At 35.5% G+C, this 26,377-nt stretch overlaps 1 protein-coding gene and 1 long non-coding RNA gene across 2 annotated transcripts in view; one reads left to right on the top strand and one right to left on the bottom strand.

Moving 5' to 3' along the window:
- The window catches only part of LOC145693017 (uncharacterized), a 37,765-nt gene extending 20,504 nt beyond the window's left edge, over positions 1 to 17,261 (top strand). Inside the window, exon 2 of the long non-coding RNA XR_014132682.1 lies at positions 16,185 to 17,261. This is a non-coding gene — a long non-coding RNA (uncharacterized LOC145693017). The remainder of the gene's footprint in view (positions 1 to 16,184) is intronic.
- LOC145693016 (nucleoredoxin-like) overlaps positions 1 to 26,377 on the bottom strand; it is a 343,274-nt gene that overhangs the window by 101,241 nt on the left and 215,656 nt on the right. Inside the window, exon 2 of the mRNA XM_081768670.1 lies at positions 17,560 to 17,814. Coding sequence (XP_081624796.1) covers positions 17,560 to 17,814 — 255 coding nt within the window. The remainder of the gene's footprint in view (positions 1 to 17,559; positions 17,815 to 26,377) is intronic.

Below are 26,377 nucleotides of genomic sequence, written 5' to 3'. Positions count from 1 at the left end.
TACCTTAATGATGAACTAATCACAGGCGTAATGAATATATCACCAGCAATGTTTCATACAAAAAACAATCACAACGATTAATATCACACAAATAATATCAATCAGCCAAGAATCACCAACTCAAAGAAACAGAGATCAACTCTGAACGGAATACTTGTTCAATAATAAAATGTTCGTTTCTCTTCTTACCAATTTTATAAACAGGTCTTCCCGCCAAAACAAGTTTGGGCAACTCAGTCCCCCGCAATTCCGTTGCAACATGTGTTTCGGCGATGGTCTTTTTCTTTTCCGGCGGTTTTAGGCAATAAAAGAAAGAATGTTTCGTTTCAATACAATCTTTACAAAAACTCAAGGAAAACAAATTCATGTAACAACCTAACTGTTACGTAAAAGGGGGACAATACATAAAGCTTTTCCAAGTTCAATGTCAACTTTGGGTTTTATTTTCTTTTTTTCTGTAAGGGAGAAAAATTTTCTTGAAGGACATTCACATTCCTAGAATGCAATCTTCACAAAGCTCTCTAAAAAGTAGACAATAATCCCTAACAGTTTCTTTTTTTAACAGTAACTAAATTGCACAATTGTGTTCCAAAAATCTTTTTGAGGGGGACTCTGGTATCTATGTGAAGGTCACACTGTCTAATTAAATCTGATGGTTGTATCTAACGGTGAATCCTAATTTTTTCACGGCTCCTTTCGGGTGAAGGACGGTATCTCATAAATACCAACACAGAATCACAGGTGTATCCTCCAACAAAAATGGTTAAATCTTCAAAGAATTCATCAAAGAATTCATATATAGCCATTAATAAAGCGTTATTTTCAACTTGGCCTTGCATCAACTCTCAAAAACCTTGAGCAAATTGTAATTTCTAAGAATTCAGGTGTCAAGGATTTTTCCAACATCGTTTCACATATTGGCAATAATAAATGATGAAAGAACGTATCAAAAACAACAATAAAGTTTTATTTTTCAAGATAACCTTCAGTCAAATTGTATTTTCTACGAATTTTAACTTTCACAGCCATAAATTGTCATTGAACACATATTTTCACTCAATAAATAACATAAAAAACACTCATAAATAGCAAACATCCCTTTCATTAATCAATAAACAGCATTGTCTCGACTCGGAAATGCCTCGTCTCGCTCTCTGATTGGTTAAACTACTTCTTTGAAAATTATCTACTTATATACACAGAGGGTAATATTACAAATAAAGAAACAGCTTTGCGCACTCACCACAAAGAAACCACTTATTGAAGAAATACAAGCAGAGAAAACAATGGATAGGAAAACTCTCAAAATTTAATATACAACAAAATGTTTGTTGCATAGAATCATCGTTACGCTCGACAATTAGTGCTACGATTGAAAGAAACAAGGAAAAGCTGCACGCTGTAGTAGAATTAATAAGGACAAAATTCGATTACTACAGAGCAACAGCATGATTTAGTCAAGTTATGCCACATTGGAATGGTACCGTCAGTTCGATAAGATTAGTTTTATGAATAAAAGAACATGAAGAGGACGGTCATGTGCAGTGCCGTGCCGTGGAAAATCAGCGCCCGGGGCGAGAGTATACGACGACGGCGCCTCCATACATATATTCAAAGTAATTCTTCCTTTCTTTTGCCCCCTTTTCCCTATCTTTTCGCCCCCTTACTTCGGCGCCCGGGGCCGTCGCCCCGCTCCCCCCGCACGGCACGGCCCTGGCCATGTGTATCGAATGAGAAACTTCACAGAATCACAGAGGGCCTAATACTTGAAACAATGTAAAGGTCCATTTATGGATAAGATAAAAATGTGTTGCCTAATAATTGTTGAACATTATGGTGACGGGAACTCGTATCAAATAACTGAATAAATAAAAACTAAAATCATTTTTAAAATGAAAAGCTAAGGTACATCAATATCTCTCCTTATGGGCGCTGGGTATATCTACTACTAATTTATCGCTTCAAACTTTACTTCAGCTTCCTAGGTTTCAACTTTCTCAAAAAAAAAAACCCTTTAGAATCATAAGGAAAAGAAACTTGCTCTAAGCGTTTATTGGTCTCTTTCTTGTAGTTACATTATATTCAAATGCTAAGGACTGCTATCGTACAGAACACTCAAACGAGACAAGATAGAACTTAAAAAAAAAAAGACATAACCTTGCTGTTAGAAAAATATATATTCATATTTTCACTCCCCTGTGCTTCCAGTTCTTTATATATTACACTAAAAAACCAATTTTCCTTATATATATATATATATATATATATATATATATATTGCAATACCATGATTCTTATAAAGCTTTAAAGAAAATTGAAGAAGCGGACATTTCTTGGAGAACTCTCCCTTTTTTTTTTTTTTTTTTTCATTTTCATATGAGACAGTGCTTCGCTCTTTATTAAATTTGAATCTTTCTATAAAACCATTTTTTAAAAAAAGGAAAAAGATACGAGAGAGAAGAGTAGAAACGTAGTCACAACAGAAAAAACTGTTATTATTCACAAGAGACATGCAACAGATTACCAGAAGGCACTACTGGTAATATATAAACCGTATCTAGAATTTATATAGATCTCTTCTACAGTTTCATTTCTATGGTGTTAAAAAAAAATACAGCCATGGTACAAGAATTAAAGAATCGAGCTGATAAAACTTCCAGTAAACTCTTATTTTTTATTTTTTTTTATTTTTTTATTATTATTTTTGTCTGAACTATCTTCTGGCTAAAGAGTGGGCGCACACAGCTTTTATGCAAAAGAGCCAGGTTCGATTTTCTGTTAGTGTGGCATTTTACGTGATTCGGACCCCTATGTTAACCAGTGCGACCATGTCCCATATAGCCTCGGTGTTAACAAAGGACACTAACATCAAGAACGACCAAAAGTTTTCTCCCCTCGTCAGTTCTGTTTTTGAATGAAAATGAAATGGAATGAAGTGACAGCCTAGAATTACGTCACACAGTTTAGCCCTGAAGGCTAAAGAAGAAGGAAGATTACTGAAAGAAAAAAAAAACGAATGAATTGGTGGACTAAGAATGTCGAAGTAAATGAGGGAACTCCGAGAAAACCCCATAGATATGATGTTGCCCAACATGAACTCATATGGTCTGGGTTCGAACCACGGATCCTTCTCACCAGAGATGAGCGCTTTATAACTAAGCCATCATGACCCCTAAAATTATGTTTTATAGTCCATGTCAGAAAGCTATCAATTTGGAAACAAATTGAAAAGAGTATCGAAATTTCCATTGGGAACTGATTATTGGGGTGTGGGTAAATGGTTATCCTTCTTGCCCTTTGATGTGAGGAAACTAAGTTCCATTCTTGATGGGAACACATAAGCATATGGTTAGAAAAATTAAATTGCAAGTTAACTCATAGAACCCGTATATCCTTTATATTGGCGGAAAATAAAAACTGTATAATTCCTAAGAAACGAACAAAACACATTTTATATTAACGTTTATTCATCTTATTAATTTTAAACCACATTATTATTTGTTTACTGTTTTTATAGAGCTCCCTCGAAGCTAATCAGTTGGTGTACGCATTCGATTACTGGTGGAAGACTCGGGTTCGATTCCTGGTGGGAGCTCATGTGGTTCGAATCCGACATTAAACTGTAGGTCAACGTTTCATATAGCCTCGTTGCTGAAAGAGACACTAAACACCAAATCATATCAAATTTACTCTTCTTATGACGGTGTAAAGCATTATCTTTCCTTTTACTCGCTCACCACTAAGTTTATAATATAAATTCCTAACCACAAAAAGGCAAGAAGAGAACATAACGATATAAATAATAATCCTATAATATTTTAGCGTTTAACAGGGGGGAAGGGATAAGCGATAGCTTTTATTAATCTGAACAAAATTAAACGAGTGACCGAAAAATCGCCATGTATGACTTTGGAGAAAATCGAGAAAACATTTTTTTGTTTTTTTGTAAATCCAAAAATTGATGCTGTGCGATAACCACGCCATCTATTGAGATGAAAGTGATACTGACGAATACCCTCATCAAGCATTCATTGTAGCGCTAGAAAAACGACATCTGTGCACAGGGGCGGATTAAGGCTTTTGGGGCCCCTGGAGCCGACTATTTCAAGGGGGCCCTATGTTACGAATAAATAATTCCAGAACATGCATTTTTTTTCCTTCCACAGCCTCATAAGCTTATCGAAACACAGAGAACTATGCTGTAATATTTTAATGTGCTCCAAGTTTACAATAATTAGTTTAATTACATTCATTATTAACAGTTAAATGCTCATATACTGCAATGTAACACATAAATGCCAAATACAAGCAAAATGGTTATCAGTCCTTGTAAAAACGCTAATAGAGTAAAGGAGATTTGGAAAACCTCCTAGATTTGCTCTAAGTAATGACAGAGATATTTCAATGTAATTGTCACAAGCTAATAATTTAGTTTGTAATAGAGGCACAAAATATCTCATTCCGTCACAAAATACGTATCGTGCAGACGCTGGTGGAAGAAGACTTAACTCTATCGATACCGCGAGCGTAGCATGCGGGAAAGAAATTAGCATGGGTCTGAAGCCTATAGTATAATAAGTTGATTGCTATATTTTAATATTAAAGAGAAAGACTTTGGGGGGTCCCCTGAGCCTGGGGTTCTTGGAGTCTGGGCTCCATTGGCTCCGCCCTTAATCCGCTCCTGTCTGTGAACATTAGTCCTCTACAATCTATGGGAAGAAAACTTAATTTGGCTTTAAAAAGTTGAACACATATATTAGTACATTAAGTAAACTTTCTTTCCTTGGCTGGTAGCAATAAAATTTAGAGGTTTACCGATGCGACTTCCTTCAAGAGCCGCCACTGCTTGAAAGTACTATATTGTTTCGAAAAGTGTGTCCGTTTCTACTGGAAGTGTTTTGTCTCATCACGAAAATTGTGTCTCATCACGTTTTGTTGGAAAGTGTACTTTTGCTGGTCATTATACAAATTGTATTATTATCGATGTCATGAAATCTACTGGAATGGGTTTCTCTCGTACTGTATTCTTGCATTGCATTACTCTTTTACGTCAAGTCTCTTCAGGTGTGGATTCTTACATGTTTAGCCCATGTACAACCAGTATTTCTGGTCATGTCCATGCGTAGCTGGTAAAATATGTGATGGTTTAAGAAATCCAATCACGTTGCAAATTCCTAAATCATGCACGTGCCTAAGTTCTCCAGTTATCATTGTTGTTCTTCTTGCCATGTTATTCTGCATGCAACAAAAATGTACCTATCTCCTATTCATAATATGATACATACTGTAATCAAAGGCACATTTCCGTTTTGAATAAATGTAACATACTTTGTCCACATTCTTCGATGTATCAAATGAATGGAAGCAAACAAAAGCAGCTTCAATTTGCAATTCTTTCAGTCTTCAATGACATCATATTAGGCTTCAATTCTAATAGAAACTTCGTATTTTTATTCAAACATACCTTTCCCCTCACAAACACAACACTTTCTTATTAAGTTGTACGAGGGTTGTTCTAAGATTAACCATGAAAAGAGCATGTGAGAGTTTAAATATAGTGTTACCTTTTAACAGTCTCCTGACAAGTCAAAGTAATTTGACCATCGATGTTCATGTGCATTTATACCTGTGGTTTTGTCGAAGCTGTCCAGAATATCATCCACGGCACGTATGAGGTTTTCATCAATGTCAAAATGATAAACGTCAGTCTTTTTTTTTTTTTTTTTTTTTTTCAGTTTGGGAACAGATGAAAATCATAAGGTGCCAAATCGAGCAAATAAGATTAGCAGGGGACCATTTCTAAACCATACTCGTGAACTGCTGCCATAGCGACGATATGCTTGTGTCTGGGGACATAGTCCTGATGGAAAAATACATCTTTTGTCAGTTTTCCACGTCATTTCTGCTGAATATTATCACCTAGCTTTTGTAAGAGGCCTGTATAATAATTCCCAGTTACTATTTTCTCTTTTGGAAGATAATCTTCATAATCACCCCTCCGAATCCGATAAAACATTAGCCATCGCCAACTGGCGTGATTTCACATTTCGCCAGGGAAAGGGGACAAATTTTGCCAGATTGTCCATCAACATAAATTTCACCTTTTATTTCTATATTAGTATACACTTTATTAAGAAGTAGTGTATCTCAAATGCAGGGAGGTAAATGGCCCCTTCCCTCTCCAAATGACGCCCCTGCAATCACCTTTCTTGCTAAGGGCACTGATGTGGGCTTCTTTGGAAATGGGAATGAGGACTGTTTCCACTGCCTGGAATTTTACTTTAAATTGCGTTCGTAATGTTATGGCCACGTCTCATCTACTGGCTCAGATCACACAGAAATCCGAATTTGACCGGAGAACCCGAAGTTTGAGTACTTGGCTTTCTGAAACTTTGGTGATAATTCTGCCAATGTTTACAGTTGACAAGCCAACTGCCTCTGCGATCTGTCTGATGGTCAAACGACTCTCATTTGTAACTTTCATTAACTCTGCCAATGTTTATGTGGGTTAGTGGGTGGACCCTTCTTATCATCATCATCAATGTTCGTTCTCCTCGTCTTAAATTTAAACGTCCATCTCTTCATTGTGGCATAAAAAGGGAGCATTGCCGCCTAATGTACTAGATTGGTGCGATTGAAGTATCTGCTTTGACGTTTGGTGTGAAACTCACTTCAGAAACATAACACAGGGATCGACTTAGGTTCCACGTTTAACGTCACAAACACTGTAACGTTCAGAAAAAAGACTGGGGTACACAGACAATCATGAAGCAGTGCGTTATTGAACAGGGTCGTATGAAATTGCATCGTGGAGAACATCTTTTTTTTTTTTTTTTTTTAAGAATTCAAACTGGGACATTCTGCGCAGCAAGTTAAAAAATACAAAAGTCCAGGGAATAATGACTTCTTATTTATTTATTTATTTATTTATTATTTTTTTTAAGGTTCAGACATGGAAATGTTTTTTTTCCACGTTTCAAGATCTTCAGCTTTCTCTTTTAACTTCTAATAATTCCTTCTCTTTTTCAAATCATCAATCAGTTGTTTTACTTTTCTTCCTACTCTTCTCTTTCCTTCTATCTTTCCCTCTATGGCGGTATGAAGAAGGCAATTTTATCGCAAGATAAGTCCAATCCAATTGTACTTCCTACGAAGGATGCTCGCTAAAAACACCCTCTCCTCTCCTACTCGCTTTAAAATATCTTTGTTACTCTCTCCGTCCATTTTATCTTCTTTATCTTCCTCCAACACCACATTTCGAAGTTTTCTGAATATTTCTTCCCTAACTTTAGTAACCCTAAACTCTCTGAACCATATAGTCCAATACTCCATATATGGCACTTGACTACCTTTTTCCTTTGTTCAATGTTAAGTCTACTAGTTAAAACTGATCTTTTCTTGTTGAATGCCTCTTTGGCTTTGGCAATTTCTGATCTGATCTCTTTCGTGCAGTAAGCCGATATTGAAATGATGCATGATCCTTAAAAACGTATTTCCACAAAATATTCTCATGATTTTCGATTTTTCGACATTGATTTCCATTGCATATAGTTTCCCGGTGTCAACTTCATCTCTGTAGTCCTTTTTTTTTTTTTTTTTTTTTTTTTAATTTCTAGCTATAACTAATAAAGTATCATCTGCATACCTGATCTTGTTAATGATCTGCCGTCCAATCTTGAAATCTTCAATTCCCATTAATGCTTCCTACATTAAACTTTCACTGTAAATATTGAATAATTGGGGTGACATATTACATTCTTGTAAGATTCCTCTTCCATTCTCCATACTATTGTTTTCTCCTTCATTCAAGCGCAATTTCACTCATTGACCTATGTACAGATTATTCGCAAATAAGTCGTCAGTCTCGCTAGTTGACCCTGATTTTTAAAAATATTTTGATTTTTTTTTTTTCAATTGGTCCAATCCCAAGCTTTTTGCGTCTATGAAACTAGCACATAATTCCTACTTTAACGTCAAGAACACGTTTTGATATAATTGTCATAAACGCAATAGGATCACCAGTGCCTTTTCCTTTCTTAAATAAAAAATTATCTTCCTCCAAAATCTCTTTTACCTTACTTTCCAGCCACCTGTTCAGTATGCACGCATTAATCTTTCCAGTGTGGGAAATAACACAAATGGTTCTGTGATCACTGCACTTCTTTGCTTGCTTTTTCTTGGGTAATGCAATCATTGAATCCTTTGGCCATTCTCCACTCAGTAGATTTTGCATAAGTGAAGTCAGTACTTTCATTGCATTGTCTCCTAATCCCTTGAGCAAATCTACTGGTACGTCATCGTCTCCTGTGACCTTCTTCTTTCACATGTCCTTGATGGCTTGTTCTATTTCACCTTTCATTATACTGGGCTCATCCTTATTCTGGGGACTCATCCTTTCATTATACTGGGCACTTTTCCTTATCATCCACCTTTTCCTTTCCTTTGTTCGCAATGTCTTTGGGGCGGTTCTTCTGATCATACAGATCCATTACGTTTTCCTCCCAGATTCTAAGGATTCTTTGATGATCAGTGATTGCATGACCTGGTTGATTTTCGATTCCAAATGTGCGTATACTAATTCTTGTGCTTTTTAATACATCAGACCATATCTGCCGCGCCACTAAAGTTGCAATATTATATCTATTCATTGTACTTCTCTTTGGCTTTGTCCGTCTCTCTTCTGTATTCTTTGGTGTGCGTTGTTTTCACTCTTCTGCGTTCTTCCATCTTCTTAAGCATTGATTCAGTTACATAGCTCTTTCTATCCTATCAATGTTGTTGTAGAGTGTCTATTGATATGCCACATTGACTTGATCCCTAGCCTTCCGTTGCAAGCGCTGCTATCGGCTGAAGGAAATCCACTCGCTTTCTCTCCCTTAGCAACAGCTGAGCCATTATTGGCTCAACGTGTGGGTGTGTGCGGGTGTGAGCGTTAGTTCGCATTTTTGCCACGGCTCAAGACATTTTGGCAGCACAATAGTAGAATCTGTTTAATTTTTCCCCAGCTGTTTTCTATACTGCCTACCATACTGCCAATTGCACAGATATTTTCTTCAATCTCTTCTTTCACTCACTGCCTACATTTCTTAGTCACAGTTTCATTTTCGATTTCTCCTCCTTATTCTTGATTAACTTTAACCAGGTCTGCACTTCTGTCACTACGAGATTGTGATCCGAATCAATGTCCGCTCCGCTCCCGGTAGCGTCTTCACTTCTCATACACTATTCCTGAAACGTTGCTGTATAAGAACGTAATCAATTTACGGCACATAATGATGGTTAAAAGCTGGTTTCTTTATGAAGAAAACTACAATATCTGATTTTTGCGAAGTTTACAAAAAGGGTAATGTTTTACATGTAGGGCATATACATTAATAAGTTATAAAATTGCTTCATTTCCACATAGAAGATCGTCAACAACCTGATAGAATTTAATGATTAAGATGTAAATGATTTTCTTTAATAATCTCACTGGATCAATTACGGTGTCTCATAAACTTTAATATGGTAGACGCTAAATCATATACATGTAAATGTGTGTATTTATTAAGTTTGTATACTAACGTTTCAACATAGAACGTAAACAGCCTGATATAATTTTATGACAGAAGTAACGACAGATCTCCGGTAATTTCGGAAATTACTGACACTGAGTATATAGCGTCACGTGACATTTCATGTTCACCATGTTGTTAAAACAAGAAAATTACATGCCATGGAAACATTTTATGTGAGAGTATCAAATCAAAGGGCTCGGCGGCACGGCGTGAGGATTCCAAAAATATATTCTTCATAGAGCTTTTATTATGTATAACAAAAGAAAATAAGTGAGTAACAAACTTGGGAACTAAGATCTCTTATTAGTTATTATTATTTTAACTGATTAATTAATGATTAATTGCTGGATAGATCAACTTTTCTTTCTTTAAAGGGTCAGCTTAAGCATAGCACATTAGCGTATCAAAAGAACTACACTGCATATGGTATAAAGTAAGACTAATCAGTGTAAGTTTGAAACTCACTTTATGTTAAGTTTCTAATACTACTGTAATACTTAAACACAACTATTATATACTAAATACCAAGTGCGGCTGCTGCCTTTGGTTCAACGATTGTCTGACCGCCTATTTTTAACTTATGTTTCTCTTTCTTTCTTTCTTTTTGATATTAAAGTACTGTTTGAGTCAAAATAAAGACATTGCTCTTCAGCGCAAGAAAATATAAATGAGTCCCTGCCGAATGTCTTAAGCTACAAAAGTATCGCATACCTATGCAGTCGGCTATGTTCGACGAAACCGGAATTCCTGATTAGCCGAATCCTGTTTCGCCGAAAACTAGTTAAACGGGAATTTACGTATAGAAAAGGTTTGTGATCCGAATCTAAGTCTCTATTTTCTGACGGTTTGTGCGATGTTGTAAATTTTTATGGAAAGCCATGCTTACCGTCGTCGAGAGAAAAAACACTCAACTTGGACATTAGTACGGAATATTTTTTTTCTTTCCAATGTATTTCTAAGTTATAGGTGCTGTCTTTTGGTTGATTGTCACCTCTTAATAACTTTGGCACTTAAACTTACCAAATGTTATACATCAAGATTCTATGTAATCTACTCAAGCTATTCATGGGTCTATCCCTGGTGACAGTTTCTGCCAAAATTAAGAATATAGTTTGCGGAACATCTTATTTGTAAGAATATGTGAAATGAACCCAAATTAATTATATAAAAGCATTTCATCACTGTGATCATTTCGGTTTTTGAAAATACCTATATGGTTTGATTCGTATGGAAACATCTGATTTTGACTTTCATCAAAAGGATGGTAAAACCACTTTATGTAATAAGCAAAATGGTTATCCGTTTTATTTTAAAACATGAAGCTTTCTAATGATCTAATGTTCCGTCTAATCAAAAGAGCTAGCAAAATTTAAAAACTTCTTGTCAGCAATTAGAAAAATAGCCTTCTTAGCGGTCACCTCTCTTTGAACCGTCCTGATGATGCTGTTACACACTGTATACATTTTTAAGTTTGGTACAAAGCTTCCAAGTAGACGTGGTGAATATTCATTAAACAAGATTGTATAATTTGCCTTATTATTGTTGTTGTTATTGCGCTTATATTGCACCTAAATTTTATGCTAGTTAGTTCACTCCGTATAAAGTAGAGAAACCATGCAGATAAAGGTGTCGTGTTGCTTGGGTTGATTCCGTGCACTTTCCTTGCAACTGAGACAATGTCCATGATGCCTGAATATTTTCACTCGGACACTACACGCCATCACCAATGATCTCGTGTCATGCAAGGAAACGAGATCCCGTAAATTTCCATGTTGCTTCTTTCCTCTCTCCCTCACGATCATGAAATTTTAATGACTTCGAACAAAAGGTATCAAAAAAACATGTTCCTAACTTATATATAGAAATGAAACAGGAGAGAGGGAGGAGTAAGAATATTTCCAAAAAGTGTGAGATTTCTAAACAATTTCTCTATAATAACAACATTGAAATTGCGGTCAATGTATTATAAGCAGATATAGAACTAAATGTGACTGATTTACTTGCACGTTTGAACAGTTCAATAGGGAAGGTTATTAAAGACACGCGATCCATCGAATAAATTGACTCGAAACCTGATTTCCATGTCCAAAAATTATATTTATATTCTTTACAAGTTCTGTGGAATTGACTTCAAATTAAAACGAAAAAAAAAAAAAAAAAGATTTAACCGAGTTCCAGATCCTTGTCCGTATAATACAAATAATAATGATTCTGGAACTCACTAAAGAAATAATAAACACTTCTGACCAGAGTATATACACTTGTTTATTAAAAACTAAATTACAGTGTAACAGTTTCAACAACGTAACGTTGTCTTCATCAGACACTAACTGAAAGAGATATCTTAGAGCACAGTTATTTATACTAAAAGTGAAAGTCCTTGTGTGCATGGGAAGCCACCTGGGTCGGACTTCCCCGGGCGTTATCTTTCGGCCACCTGCCCTGACTTAATTACCCTCCCACCTGTGTTTATCTTTTCCAGACACACCTACCTGTTGTTTATACTTGACCAATTCCCTTAAAACATTTTCTCTTAATCTACCTCTGATGCCTATTAGAAATAAATAACAGACTATACTACATACAACTGATTATAAATACAGCAATACAAATATATATATATATATATATATATATATATATATATATATATATATATATAGACAAAAATAAACTATAAAACATAACAATATATAAAAATCTATATAACTATATACAATATTAAACTATATATAATATTAAATATATGAATATAAATTACATATAAATATGTTCAATCTTGTTTTTTCACTTCAATTTGTTCTAATAATTTATCCCATAGATCATGTATTAACAGTCCACTAGTCCAGTTCATTAATTTGTCACTTTTCTCTTTCTTTATCCTCCGTGCTTCCTTCCATTTCCTTATCATTGGTCTATTCTCCCTTTCTAGCCCCTTTACACCTTCCCAATCTATATCATGCCCCGTTTCTTTAACATGTTTATATATGGCATTATTTTCTCTCGTAAGTCTCACATCATCCCTATGTTGTTTAATTCTCTCCCTAAGTTTTTTCCCTGTTTCCCCTATGTATATCATATCACAATCCTTACACGTCACTTTATACACTACACCTTCATCTTTCTCACATATTTCCTTCGTTCTTTTAGTATAAATAACTGCGCTCTAAGATATCTCTTTCAGTTAGTGTCTGATGAAGACAACGTTACGTTGTTGAAACTGTTACACTGTAATTTAGTTTTTAATAAACAAGTGTATATACCCTGGTCAGAAGTGTTTATTATTTCTATAATAATGATCTTTAGGAACAGGATCGTCAAAAGAATCCAAACAATCATATCGTCAAAAGAAACGGTCGCATTTTCGAAAGAAACGAAAACATCGTAAAATATACGGTAAGGAATGATCACTTTGTCAAACAGTCACATCATCAAAATAATTAATCACTTCGTCAAAAGGTCACATTGTCAAAAGAAACAGTCATTGATGGTATCACTTCGAGATTTTGAATTCTTTCTCCCATAAAATATATGTATTACTATGAAACAAAACCGTTTCTTTTACGAGCACTTTCACATACGGACACAAGATAATTTTCTTTTACTTCCCCCTAACGTTTTTGTAGTAACATCTTCAAGCGGACACAAATTATTCTCACCTTATAAGTATTTATCACAGAAAATATTTTCTGTAATTGGAAAATAAATCTTCAAGCGGTTCCTTCAATCGATCCAGTAGGTATAGTCAGAACCAGATTTCAGTCAGAATCGAGTGTCCGCAAGACTACATGGCAGACAATTACTCAACTATTGCATATTTTTTACAAGAAAATCATAAACCGTAATGACTATTTAGTTCTGTCTACATTTTCAGGATATAATAATAATAATAATAATAATAATAATAATAATAATAATAATAATAATAATAATAATAATAATAATAATAATAATAATAATAATAATACCGTGTTCTCGTTCGGTTAATTCATCTTTATTTAGTACAGTCAGTAAGGGAATTAAGGGACTTTTATAGAGGTATGACATGCATTTGGGAAGAAAATTTTCATATAAGCATAGTATTTTCCAGTATATTCCCTAGTGATACCTCTGTTTCTTTAGTTTTCTCCCTCATCCTCCAGTAATTCAATCATAAAGCACAGCGTTCCGATATGAGCCTATTTTTATACCTATAACTAATGGATACAATTACTACATGAGTAGCAAGCAATCTAAATTTATGTAACCTCTCTGTAACGGACACCTCTAATTTACGGACAAATAATAAGTCCTACTAGTGTCCGTTATTTAGATGTTTATCTTTATGATTGTATTTTTTATGTATTTTAGTAAAAGTTGAATGAAATAAGACAATAATACGATTTTCTCGTAAGATTAATTATGATATGACTGAATATTCATGCTACTATTGTAACGTTTTGAACCAATAATCCTTTGTTTTACTGTTATTATTTTTAATGTGTTACACTTTTCTGTTGCTTTTTCTGCCTCTCTGAGCACTATATTTAGTTGAGATGACTATTACGCTTTTTGAAGAAAGAATTACTAGATTTATTCACGCCCAAACTTTTCATGCGGTGCAAGTGCAATTTGCCTCGAAATCACACTGAGAAAATACACAGGGTTGAAGTAGCCAAAATTCGGTTGCTAGTAATTGAGTTGCTTGTTCAATATATACTACACCGAGCTCTCGATTCCTGCAATCGAATACCACTTATGGTTAAATTAATCCGAGGAAAGGGAAGAAAGAACTGGGGAAGGAAGGAAGTGATCTAGGATCTGTATGTTAGGTACTATTCCGGCATTGGCCTGGTATGAATGAGGAAAACCTCACTCAGGATGGCCTGAAAAAGATTTTATACTTTTTCGACCGAGTGTCCCCACCGGGAATCAAACTCGGGACTTCTCAGTAATTAGAACACTAACATTGTCGCCGTACAAAAACAAGATTTCTTATTATATAAATCTAGATAAGGTATTAATGCACATAACAAGTGAAGAAAATCGACATAATAGTAACACTGGTAAAAAAAAAAAAAAAAAAAAACAGGGTAATCGTTACTATTTCCAACTACAAATGAACACATTCTCATACCATTTCATTTAACCCTTTCATTGCTGCGACAGCTATAGAAATTATCTGAAGTATGGTACTATACTGTTGCCAACTGTTTCTGCAGGCAAAAGATACCCATAAAGTTTAAATGATTAGCTTGATATCTTGCACAAGGGAAATCAGGTCGATCGTGATGCGGTGTGGAATTCAACTATAGTAGTCTAAATTACTGAAGTAACGTACTGGTGGAAACTACTACAGCAGTCAGAAGCTGTCCGAAACACTGCAGAGCTATTGAAAACTATTACAGCAGTAGGTAACAGTGCACTCGCGCATTGTGAGAACTGCTGTATTATTCGGAAGCGGTGCAATCACGTACTTGCAAGAACTGGTATAGTAGTCGCAAGCAGTGCAATCACATACTTATGAGAAATATTGCCTCAGTAGTGCCCTCGCCCACTTGCGAGAACTACAGGATGGCCCAAAAGTAGGTATATAGTTCCGTACTGATCAAGTCATTGCTTTTCATATCATTTCTTGTTATCTATCAGGTAGACTTAATTTCTTTATTACTTGTTCTTAATGCCTTTTACTTATATCTTAAGCTCGGAACAGCCGAAGAAAATAAACCTATACGCTAGAATGTTATACTTGATCAATGCAGGGGTATATATTTACTTTTGGGCCACTCTGTACTATAGGAATGGACTAAAACTGCCGTGTCGTGACAAAACGCTGTAACTTTGGCGGAGAAGTTTTGCGAAAATGAGCCGTAAAGTTTTCATCCGAAAATGTGATCTGTATCGTGTAGAACCAGTGTAACAAGGCAATAATGGTCAACCAATCAATTTTCACCAAATTTAATCACACAACATGCATTTACGTAACATTACATGTAACCATGTGTTTCCAAAGTCAAGATACACTGGTTCTACACGATACAGATCACATTTTCTGATGAAAACTTTACGGCTCATTTTCGCAAAACTTCTCTGCCAAAGTTACAGCGTTTTGTCACGACACGGCAGAAAATGAAAACGGAGAAAGTTCTAGACCTTGTACTACTTGCCTTCTACACCACTCAAATAGGAGGGCGGGGCTAGTAGTGACAGGAGCAAGTAGTGACAAAGCAGATATATTCTCGTCTGTGAGGTGGCAATGATGAGTGACGTCACTGCAAGTTTCAGAGTTTCGTGCGCTGCGCAGTAATCGAGGTGAAGTTGGAGGCAACACATCGTCGCGCGTTGATACTACAATAAATTTAGTGTTTTTAGTGCACAAAAGTAAAATTTAGGGAATACTTTGGAACAGTGTCAGTTGAAGCTTATGGTGAGGTAAATAAAAATAGTTATATCTTTAGGCAATAGTGTTTCCTACATTAGTTCATATGATGTGTTGGAAGCAACACGTTGTTGTTTTAGTTCATTACACTGTGAAACAAAGAAAGGGAGGAGTGGGGCTAGTTGTGACACGTGATATGAGGCATGTTGTGACATTGTCACAACTTACCCTACCTGTGAACTTATGTTCGATTTTTGTTTTATTTTCAGAGATGGTTCGTAATTCTAAACGGAAAACAAAGAGAGCTAAATCAACTGTAGAGGACTATGAAAAAGCTGCGAAGGAAGTGGAATCAGGTGCATGCAGCTTACGTAAAGCACAAGAAATCTTCCATGTAAATACAATGTTCCTGCTTAGATATATGAAGAAGAATAACACCGAAATGATGCTGTCACTATGGGATGCGTATGGTTTTCTCAGAATCTGAAGAAAAAGAGTTGTACAATTATGCATTGTCAGCTTCCAAGATATTTTAGGGATTGGTCCTCGTGAACTGAGAAGTTTAGACAAGAGCAATTAAATAAAGAAAACAGAATTAAAAGTAAGGGGTTTAAAAGACTGTTTGAAACTATGGGCACTGAAAAAGAACAACGCAAAAGATGTATTAGATGATTCTGAGTCTTCTGAAGATGATGAATGTTTCTGCTTAGTGTATTTTAAACCTTTCAGCAAATCCTCACATGAAGATGAATTGGTTCAATGCTTGGATTGTAAAAAGTGGGCTCATGTGAACTGCACAAATAACAATCCCTATTATATTTGTCTTAATTGCCAGTCTTGTGTTTAAATTAAGTTTTCATTGGTCTAGCTCAGTTTGCCTAAAATCAGTCTGTATATTCGGAATTTTTGGCCTGTCCTTGACTTTGGAATGTCCTTGACTTATTATTTTTTAATGCTTATGTTATTTATACAATCATTATAAATTCTGCATTTTAACTTGCATACTAAATTGTGACTGGATTTAGTTTTTCTTTTAAAAGTCAATATTTAACCTTTGAAGAACAATCTGTTTACACTGTTAGATCGGCTTTGTTGGGGGTGTTCTTTGGAAAGTATTCATTGGGTTTACATTGTAATTTGAAACAAACAGATTTTCTTTCAATAAATAGTATATTACAGTAGTATGTACTAATGCTAATGTTTTATAAATGTTGTCACTACCTGCCTCATGTGTGTCACTACCTCCCCCATAGAGGGGAAAAATGATATGAAAATAATTTACTGTAAAACGATTATGTCAATCTCGAGAGTTTTATGTTTGGCGGATGCCGGGAGGTCTAAGCTTTAGTAAGCAAGTGTAACTATTTCAGAAATAAGCTTTGTTAAGAAGTTAGAAGGTTATAAGTAAAAATTGTCACAACTAGCCCCGTCCTCCCCTAAATGCTGTAGCAACGAGTGCTAAAAAGGAAACTTTTCGAAGTGTATTTGTTTGTTTCTCAAATTTTCAACGAAAGTTTGACGCTTCATTTACAAAATCTCAATATTATTCCATTTTGTTAAAGATACATTTCAGTCAAATTAAATAACTTCTTACCTCTATCTTCATAACGCTGTTAAGATCACTTCACTGCAAATAGCACTTACCCAATGAGCTGAAAAATATATGCCTTTCACAATGTCTTTGAGATCACAGTAATTCACAATCCTTCCACTATTTGAGATAAGGTCACCTTCTGACAGGACGTCTGAACATGCACGGGGCTTCCACGGGAACTTCTTTCCTTCTGGGTCATCCAACACATGGTCTCTTCCATTACTCGTTATGACATGACCTGTACTCGCATCCACTAATACAAGGGTTGGAACGCCTTTCACTTTGTACCTTCGCGTCAAGCGAGCCTGTAAAACAAACAAAATTAAAATATTATTATTTCTGAAACATGTTGATTGTCTACAATTGAGATGGAGCCATGTATCATTCACACTCAATAAATATGTACAATCGAAAGTATAGGGGAAAAAATTGAAAAGGAGTCAACAAAGAGTCAAATATAAAGGTACCATCTTTGAATTCGCTTCGAGAGACTAATGAAAAAACTGATCAAATTACGTCGTGATAAACCTTAATTAAACACACTTAATACTTTCTATCATTGTACACAGTAACAGACTGCTACGAAACTTCAACTTTGACTAATTTCCCTGCGTTAATTTTAAGTTGTTTTCCAAATTTCTGAAAAAGGAGTCGAATCACCATATTTTCCTATCAAAGGTACCTAGACCAGTGGTTCTCAACCTTTTTTAGCTGACGACACACTGTACTGAATACCTACAACATCGTGACACATTTACTTGATTTTTTTATTAATGCTAATATACATTACAGAGTGTAAGACTGTAAGTTCCTATAAAGTATTGGCATTATGTATTGTTAAGCAATACTGCTGCCGCAAGGGGCGTCGACTGGTACAGCCTGTCTCAAAATTAATTTTAAATGTATGCTTCATTATTTAAAAAAAAAAAAATCTACAATTTCGTGACACACCTTATGGGACTACGTGACACATCAATGTGTCGCATGACACCAGTTGAAAACCACTGACCTATACTATGTGCCGCGTTAGTGTTTATGTAGCTGGTTTACTTACAATGAAAAGTATTTTTCCGTCTCTGTCTCTTTTCATTGATGTAAACAGTTTACAAAATAATATATGCGTAAAAGAGCATATGTGATGTCGATAGGAAAAGACAAACAACAAAATACACTGGTATACAAACTGACATTTAACAGTGTATTTTTTCTACGTATAAAGTACATAATTAATCATTTCTTCCACCACAATAAAAAACTATCAAGTAGTATTGGCAATGAACGACATATTTTTTTAGCACCACAAATATTTTTCTTTTCTTTGATTTTCTCGAAAACTGCGCATAAGGATTTATTAACGAGCATGTTATTGTGTTTAGCTTTATATGTAATATATTGACTGATAAAATGTCTTATTTCTGAACAGAAATTAAAGTTAAAAGAATTAATCATAATTGTTAGTTAGATCTCGTTAACATGTCTGTGTACTGTTGGAGTGTTTTGGTAGTGTCACAATGGAGAATTTTATGGAGGGAAAACAGCATCAAGTTTTTCAGCTTTACAAACAAATTCGTTTTTCTGTATTTTTCTCGAAAATTACGCATGAAGTTTTATACTCTATTTACTGTCACACAAACCATTTTGTTCAGTACAATACAATCTACAAATTGGTAGAAAGTCCAATGTCTCATCATTGGACTTTTCTTTTTCGTTAAACACTAATGATATTGTACAAATGAAATCTTTTAGTAATTGTGGAATGAATAAAGTGGGAGGAAACGGGAGAACCCTGAGAAAACCCACGCACATGATCTTTGTCCACCACAAAGTTTACTTGGCGTGAGTTGGGATCGAACCAAGGACCCTATGCACCAGGGGTAAACGCTCTACCACTGAGCTACCGCGGCCCTAATAATATAGAATTACGAGCTTTAGATTCTATTGGCTATTTTAATTAATTGTTTTCTTCGCATTTATTTTAATGTTTTTTGCTTTGTCAAAACAAATGAATATTACAAGTGCATTTAATATTACTCAAATTAAGGAAAATTGATGTAGTAAAGCATTTAATTGCCAAAAAGTAATAAATTTTAAAATCATAATCGAAAGTAAAACTTAAGTCAACAAAAACATAAACATCTCTCTATAGACCTTAACTCGGTTTAAAAATGTCGTTAATCTTCGTTTAATGTATCTATTATTAAAAAAAAAAATAGTAATTTCCAACTTGTGTCATGTAGCAACTTCACTTCGTGTCATATACCAGTAATTTATAATAGACAGTAAATATGTAATCTATACATTACCTTTGTGTTTATGGTCTAGCGTGGGTATTATTTGTACTGTACATCCGATGTGAGAGAGAGAGACAAATGAATGTCTATGCTATAATTTGTGGAAGGATGAAAGAAAGAACACGGGGCAAACCCCATGCATAATATTCATGCACCACAAATGTCACAGGTGTGGCTATGTAATTCATGGCACTGGGACATTCTGCTGCAGCAATTTGTATGTCACATTACATTACAGACGTGCAACATGGAAAGTCCAAACAGAGACAAGGTCATATTTTTCGTGGTTATTTTAATAATAGTCAAAAATACATTACCCTCTATCATTGACTCTTTTTTCTTTTCACTACAAGAAGCGGGAAAGGAATATTAATGTGTAACGAAGCCATAATTACTCTTTCTTGTACACGTGCACTGGAAAAATTCCACATTTAGAATATATGTTTTAAATGTATCATCAAATCAATTCACCAAATTTTAGAGATAAATAGACATGAGGTTCAAGTTTGTATATATACATTTCATACAACAGACAGTCAAAAAAGTATTCAGGTTCAGCGTAATGAATTACTTCCAAACGATTGATTTTTGTTTAATTTGTTTTCCTCGTTTCATTAAAAAGCGAGCACAGAGGAACAAAAAAAAAAAAAAATAGACAGAATCCATTAGAGAATCCACGATCTTCTAATTGATCCAACTACCGCGTCAGAAGACGTAATTTGAAAACGAGAAAAGCACAAAAGTTCCAGGAGAACAACAGAACAAACCCTGAGAGAAACAAACAAACGAACAAAAATGTTTCGAAAAACGTTAAGCTAAGAAGAGAGATGCTATCAAAATGATTTGAACTTTTGGAACGGAGAAAAAGAAGACACCAGTGATAATTTTTCACGTTGTTTTGTTAGCCAAGATTAGGAAGCAAGTCACAAGAAAATCTCCACCGAGACGACACTCCCTGCTTTACAAAAAATCTGCTTCCATTTACTTTTTAAGACATTCCATAAATTTTATACATCTGAAATAAAACGGCTTTACGATGACAGAAATCGCTTCCATCGATCTCCGAGCAGGCTTGGACATAAGGCTACGTATCTCTTCTATTTCCATTAAAAGAAGCCTTAGGAAGGACACATATGTATGTGTACGTACTTACTTACTTACTTCACATACATTTTACGCTTTTCTTTCTCCAATTTAATTTTTCTTTCGCCACGCTACATTTACTTTTCCTCTAATTCTGTTAACATACGACATTATATTATAGTGGGATTTTATATTTCCAAACTTGGAAAACTGATACAAACCGAAAAGAATAATTTAGTATTAAATACACTAAGGCACCGTTATTCAAGCTGTGCTCCGCAGACTATAAGTAGATAGATTAGATTGGAGTATACAGTCATCAGCATTGAGGCTATATAAGGCGTGAACCTGCAGTTTAACGTGGGATCCGAACAACATGAACACCTACTGGGAGTAGAACCTGTCTCTCCGGTAACGAAGGCAGCTACAAGGGAGCTCATCAGGATTGGAAGCAATAATCCAATGACCAATTGTTATAATTTTAAACTTGTTCTATTGTGATAAAATATACAGAAGGCAAGCAACTCTCCACTAACTTTCAGAACCTGGAAGAAAATTGGGCACTTCGGTTGACTAGTTGGTAAGCTTTCTTTGATGTCCTTTTCAAGGTACAGACTTGCACCTGAAAACTGTCTGCAAGATTTCCTAGAGATGGCTCAATATCAGACCTTATACATTTTTTTCTAATAATCTCAGTTTTGATAGTATAAGGAAAACTTTTTTTTTCATTAGTAAGTTCCTAAACGAATAAATCTCAAATTACTTAGTTTGTTTAATGCAGTTCATAGTTTCATTTAAGTCCACTACTTTAAGATGGGACGCGAACTACTTTAAATTTCAAATTTCAATGTTCTCCAACTGGGAATCGTACCCGAGACCATATCCATCAAAGGCGCGCGCGCTATTCACTAGACCAGCGGCGAGGGTGAATCTCAAATCAAGTAACAGTTAAGTTACTATTTATCACAATCTTCTTTTTAACACATTGGTTGCCAAGTGTATCAAATTGGTACACAAGGTGACTTACATAACCTTGGGTGATTCGGTGGGGTGCTGACTGCCACAGCCAATTATTGGTGCTGATTGCCACGACTGGCGCAGATTGCCAATAGCAAGGTGCTGACTGCCACGATGGCGTGTTGACTGCCACGAGCTTGAGAGAAAGTTGCTAGACGTAACATTATCGGAAGCATGAAAGAATCTAGATGATCCTTAGGATCGTGTTGTTCAGACCAACACCTAACAAAGGTAAGCAGGTCTCTGTATGTACACTCATGTCCAAAATTATTGTCACATGATTATAAATATGTTGTTCTAGTAATATAATTTGATAACGAATTCGCCCGGTATTTCTTATAATGTTAGTATGTGTATAATCGGCAAAGACAAGTATGTGGTAAATTTCATGTCAAAAGAGCAGTAAATAAGAACAATAAAACGAAAATAAAATGTTCTTGTCCATTTAGTTACATTTTATTTTACTCATTATGATTTTCGTATTCATCATAAATTCTTTTATGAAATTTATCACAAATATACATTTCCTGATTATACACATAATATAAGTATTAAAAGTACTCTGCAAAATTATCAAATTATATTCTTACAAGAAGACAGTTATAGATATGCGACAATAATTTTGGACATGAATGTACTTTCAGTTTTGTCAGGGAGCGGTGCGTACAAAATTGGTACGATTTATGTATTCTCACTTAAACTCCCTATGTCAGCATGAACTGTGTACAGCTGTGCAAATTGTTTCGAGCAGCTCTTGGAAGTTCCACCAAAAAAGCACTGCTGGCTGTACCTCACAAGGGAAATTCAGGAGAAAGCACTCGCCTGCAGAGAAACTAAGCATGCCATTCGAAGTTCCAATTCATGCTGATCGTAACAAGCTATAAAAATACCTGTACGGTTGAGAACTGTTCGAGATATTCAACTTGGAAGTTTATATGAGAAAATGAGGATATACGCATTTATGCGCGTTAAGTACAACATAATTAGTAAAGAATATTGTCGTACGAATTGAAAGCTATCGGAAGTAACAGAAAAAAAGTGTTTCGCAATAACTAACGGGTTTGTTAGATACAATTAGTCATTACATTGTTCACAATAATCATAGGTTATAGAGATGAAAATTGATCACTGTTGTTCTTCTGTTTTATGAACGCAGGCAAAATACTCCCTTGCACCATGAACATTTTATATGTGCAATTATGTTGCATCCGTCAAGAGAACAGTTCGCAGAACCAAAGCAAAAAGCAAATTCGACAAGTGATTAAAAAGTTATAGGCCTATAATTTGTTCGTAACCTGCCTTGTAGAACGCAAACTGAAACAATCTAATGTATCGCAGTGATCGGAAGTGGACACGAACTTTATTTGATTGTTTCGTTGGTACATTATAACGTCCAGATGAAGAAGATTCATACTATGTACAAATCTCCTGCCATAATCTTTGATTGATCGGAATCAAAACACATCAAATGGTTGCACAAATCGTGTGCAATTCTTTGGTATCTTCTCAATCATTAGGTCTTTGCCATCCGTCATGCAACTTGTAATGGACAATTTGTCTGTGAATGGACTCCAGTGATCAAGCAATAGCAAGTTCAAACCATCAGACTTCGCCATGGGTGAGAATACTTAACGCATTGAAACGTGCATCCACTCATTTTCTCATATAAATTTCCAAGCTGAATATCTTGAACAGTTTTCAACGTACAGGAGTTTTATTACCTGTTGTAATCAGCATGAATTGGTCCTTCAAATGACATGCTTATTTCTCTGCAGGCGAGTGCTTCTTCCAAACTTCCCTTGTCAGCTGGCTTCAGACCATCATGTCCATTAAATAATGCAATAAAACAATTAATATAAACAATGAAATGTGCAAATTATACATATAACAGAAAAGACAATCCCTTTATAAATATCCAAATGTATGTCGTTCCACTTAGTGAGCAACTTTGTAACTTATAGGATGCCACATAGATTTGCTGAGATGATTACTAAATTAATCCCTACTAAATTAATTAATAATCATAAATTTAGTATGAGGGATTAATTCCTCTCTTTCCAAATACAGTTTCTCCCAGGCTCGTGGCAGTCAGCACACCGTCGTGGCAGTCAGCACCTTCATATTTGCAATCAGCGACAGTCGTGGCAGTCAGCACCAATAATTGGCTGTGGCAGTCAGCACCCGTGGCAATCAGCACCTATCCGGTGATTCAAGTCCGGCAACCAAAGGAGGTTCCAAACACTACTATTGAGACCACAATACGCGAAAAGGAAACTTCGGAACGACACCAGTCAGGGATTGTACTATATTAAAGATACCATTGCAACATTTTGAACTAAAAGATTGAGATATACTTCTTAGAAAATACTTTAACATGTTTCAAACTCGACCATCCGATTGCGAAGTAATTCATATTTACGCTCACTTGGTTGATTTTTTAATAAACCCTCAGAAAAAAATATGGATGTAAATGTTACATGACTAAATCATAACAACAGAAAGAAACATTCATAAGTTGGACCAAAACAGAACGGGAATTGTATCGGAATGAGAGTAATCTACATTCTGGAATGAGAATGAAACTCTGTAATATATAACGAGGATAATAAATATTTTAAACATACTGTATATATAGGGTGTTTCAAAAAAATATGAAATATTTGAGTTTTACGTCCCATGATTATGCCGGTTAGGCTAAAGGAGACGGTGATGATGAGTGATGAATGAAATGGTGGAATGAAGAAAGTGGGAGGAAACGGGAGAACCCCGAGAAAACCCACACACACGGTGTTTGTCCACCACAAAGTTCACTTGGCGGGGGCTAGGATCGAACCCGGGACCCCAAGCACCAGAGGTGAACGCTCTACCACTGAGCCACCGCGGCCCCAGGGTGTTTCGAAACAATCGATAACGTTTGGAAGGTGATTCCTGACACCAAGACAAAAAATATAGACCAACCTGGGTGCACAAATGCTTCCTTTCGGAGCTATAGGTAGCTCCAAAACTATGGGACCTATCGCAGTCGGATCAAGACTTTACGTAGATACTAGTATGTACCCTATCCAAATATCTATGTTTCAGAATCCTGCGGTACTTCCGCAACAATTTTTATAGCCGTAGTTGGTGAGTACTTCAAATCATATGCCTGTAGCCAAACTCCCTCTATAAAAATTGTTGCATGAGTACCGCATGATTCTGAAACATGGATTTTTGGATAGGGCACTATTAGTTCCTAACTGAAATCTTGACCCGACTACGATAAGTCCCATAGTTTTTGAGCTATGGATCTTTAAAGTCCAGCTTTTCATGTTTTCGGCAGCCTATAACTCTGAAAGGAAGCATTTGTGCGCCCAGGTTGGTTTATACTTTTTGTCTTATCTTGGTGTCAGGAATCACCTCCCAAACGTTGTCGGTGTTGTTTTGAAACACCGTGTATATACGGTGGTTTGCAGATGATATGGTGCTTATTGCAGAATCCGAAGAGAAAGTCAGTGTTAGAAAACTTGAAGTGGTGCTATGAAGAATATGGGATGAAAATAAATATTAGAAAGACAAAAGACACGGTGTGTGGAACGAAGGGGTCAGTGTCAAATATAGAAGTAGGAGAGTAGAAAATAGAACAGGTGACTAGCTTAAAATTGCTTTTGATACCTGTGCAGTATTATTAATGATAATATTAAATGTGAATGTGAAATAAAAACAAGGATAGGAATGGGAAAAGAAGTCTTTACAAGAAAAGAAGGACTATTTAGTGGGATCCTGATTAAAGTTGAGAAAAAAGACTTATAAAATGCTTCGTCTGGAGTATTGTGGTCAGAAACGTGGACATTACGCAAAAATGATTAAAAGCGACTGGAAGCTTTCGAAATGTGGGTGTGGAGAAGAATGGAAAGAATTAGCTGGGTGGAGTGGAAAATGAATGAGAGGGTTTTGAGAAATCATGAGGGAAAAGAGAAGAATTTTAGTTATTTTTAAAAAGAGGAAGAGAAAGTAATTGGAACATTGGCTAAGAAGGAAGTGTATCATGAGGGACGTGCTAGAGAGTGGTATGGTGGCAGGGAAGAGAGGGAGAGGGCGAAGGAGACTACAAATAATGGACGATATCAAAATAAAGAAATCGTACGTGAAGACGAAGAGATCAGTGGAAGACCGTGGAGCATGGAAGCTTCTCAGTTGCAACAAGTAACCTGCCAGCAATGGCAGAATGCCTATAATGATGATATGTGGTATGCAGGGACAATTCCAACTTATAACTATCGCAACCTGCAAGAACTGCGATCAACTTTCGTAGTTTTCAAGAAAAACGAATTGTTATAGTGTTACGTTGTTCGTTGCCGATCTGATACAATTCAGAGTTTTTATCCTATTCTGCTTAAATATATTATTTATTTATTTGTGGAAAATATGCAATGTTAAGTAGCAGAGAGTACCTATTATAGTTTGATTTCTCCTAACAGTGACACCATACTCCTAGCAA

Source organism: Thermobia domestica, chromosome 8 (genome assembly GCF_964235325.1).
Source record: "Thermobia domestica chromosome 8, izTheDome1.hap1.1, whole genome shotgun sequence".
NCBI lineage: Eukaryota > Metazoa > Arthropoda > Insecta > Zygentoma > Lepismatidae > Thermobia > Thermobia domestica.
The sequence above is the reverse complement of the archived record's forward strand: the minus strand, read 5'-3'. Positions and strand labels throughout refer to the sequence as shown.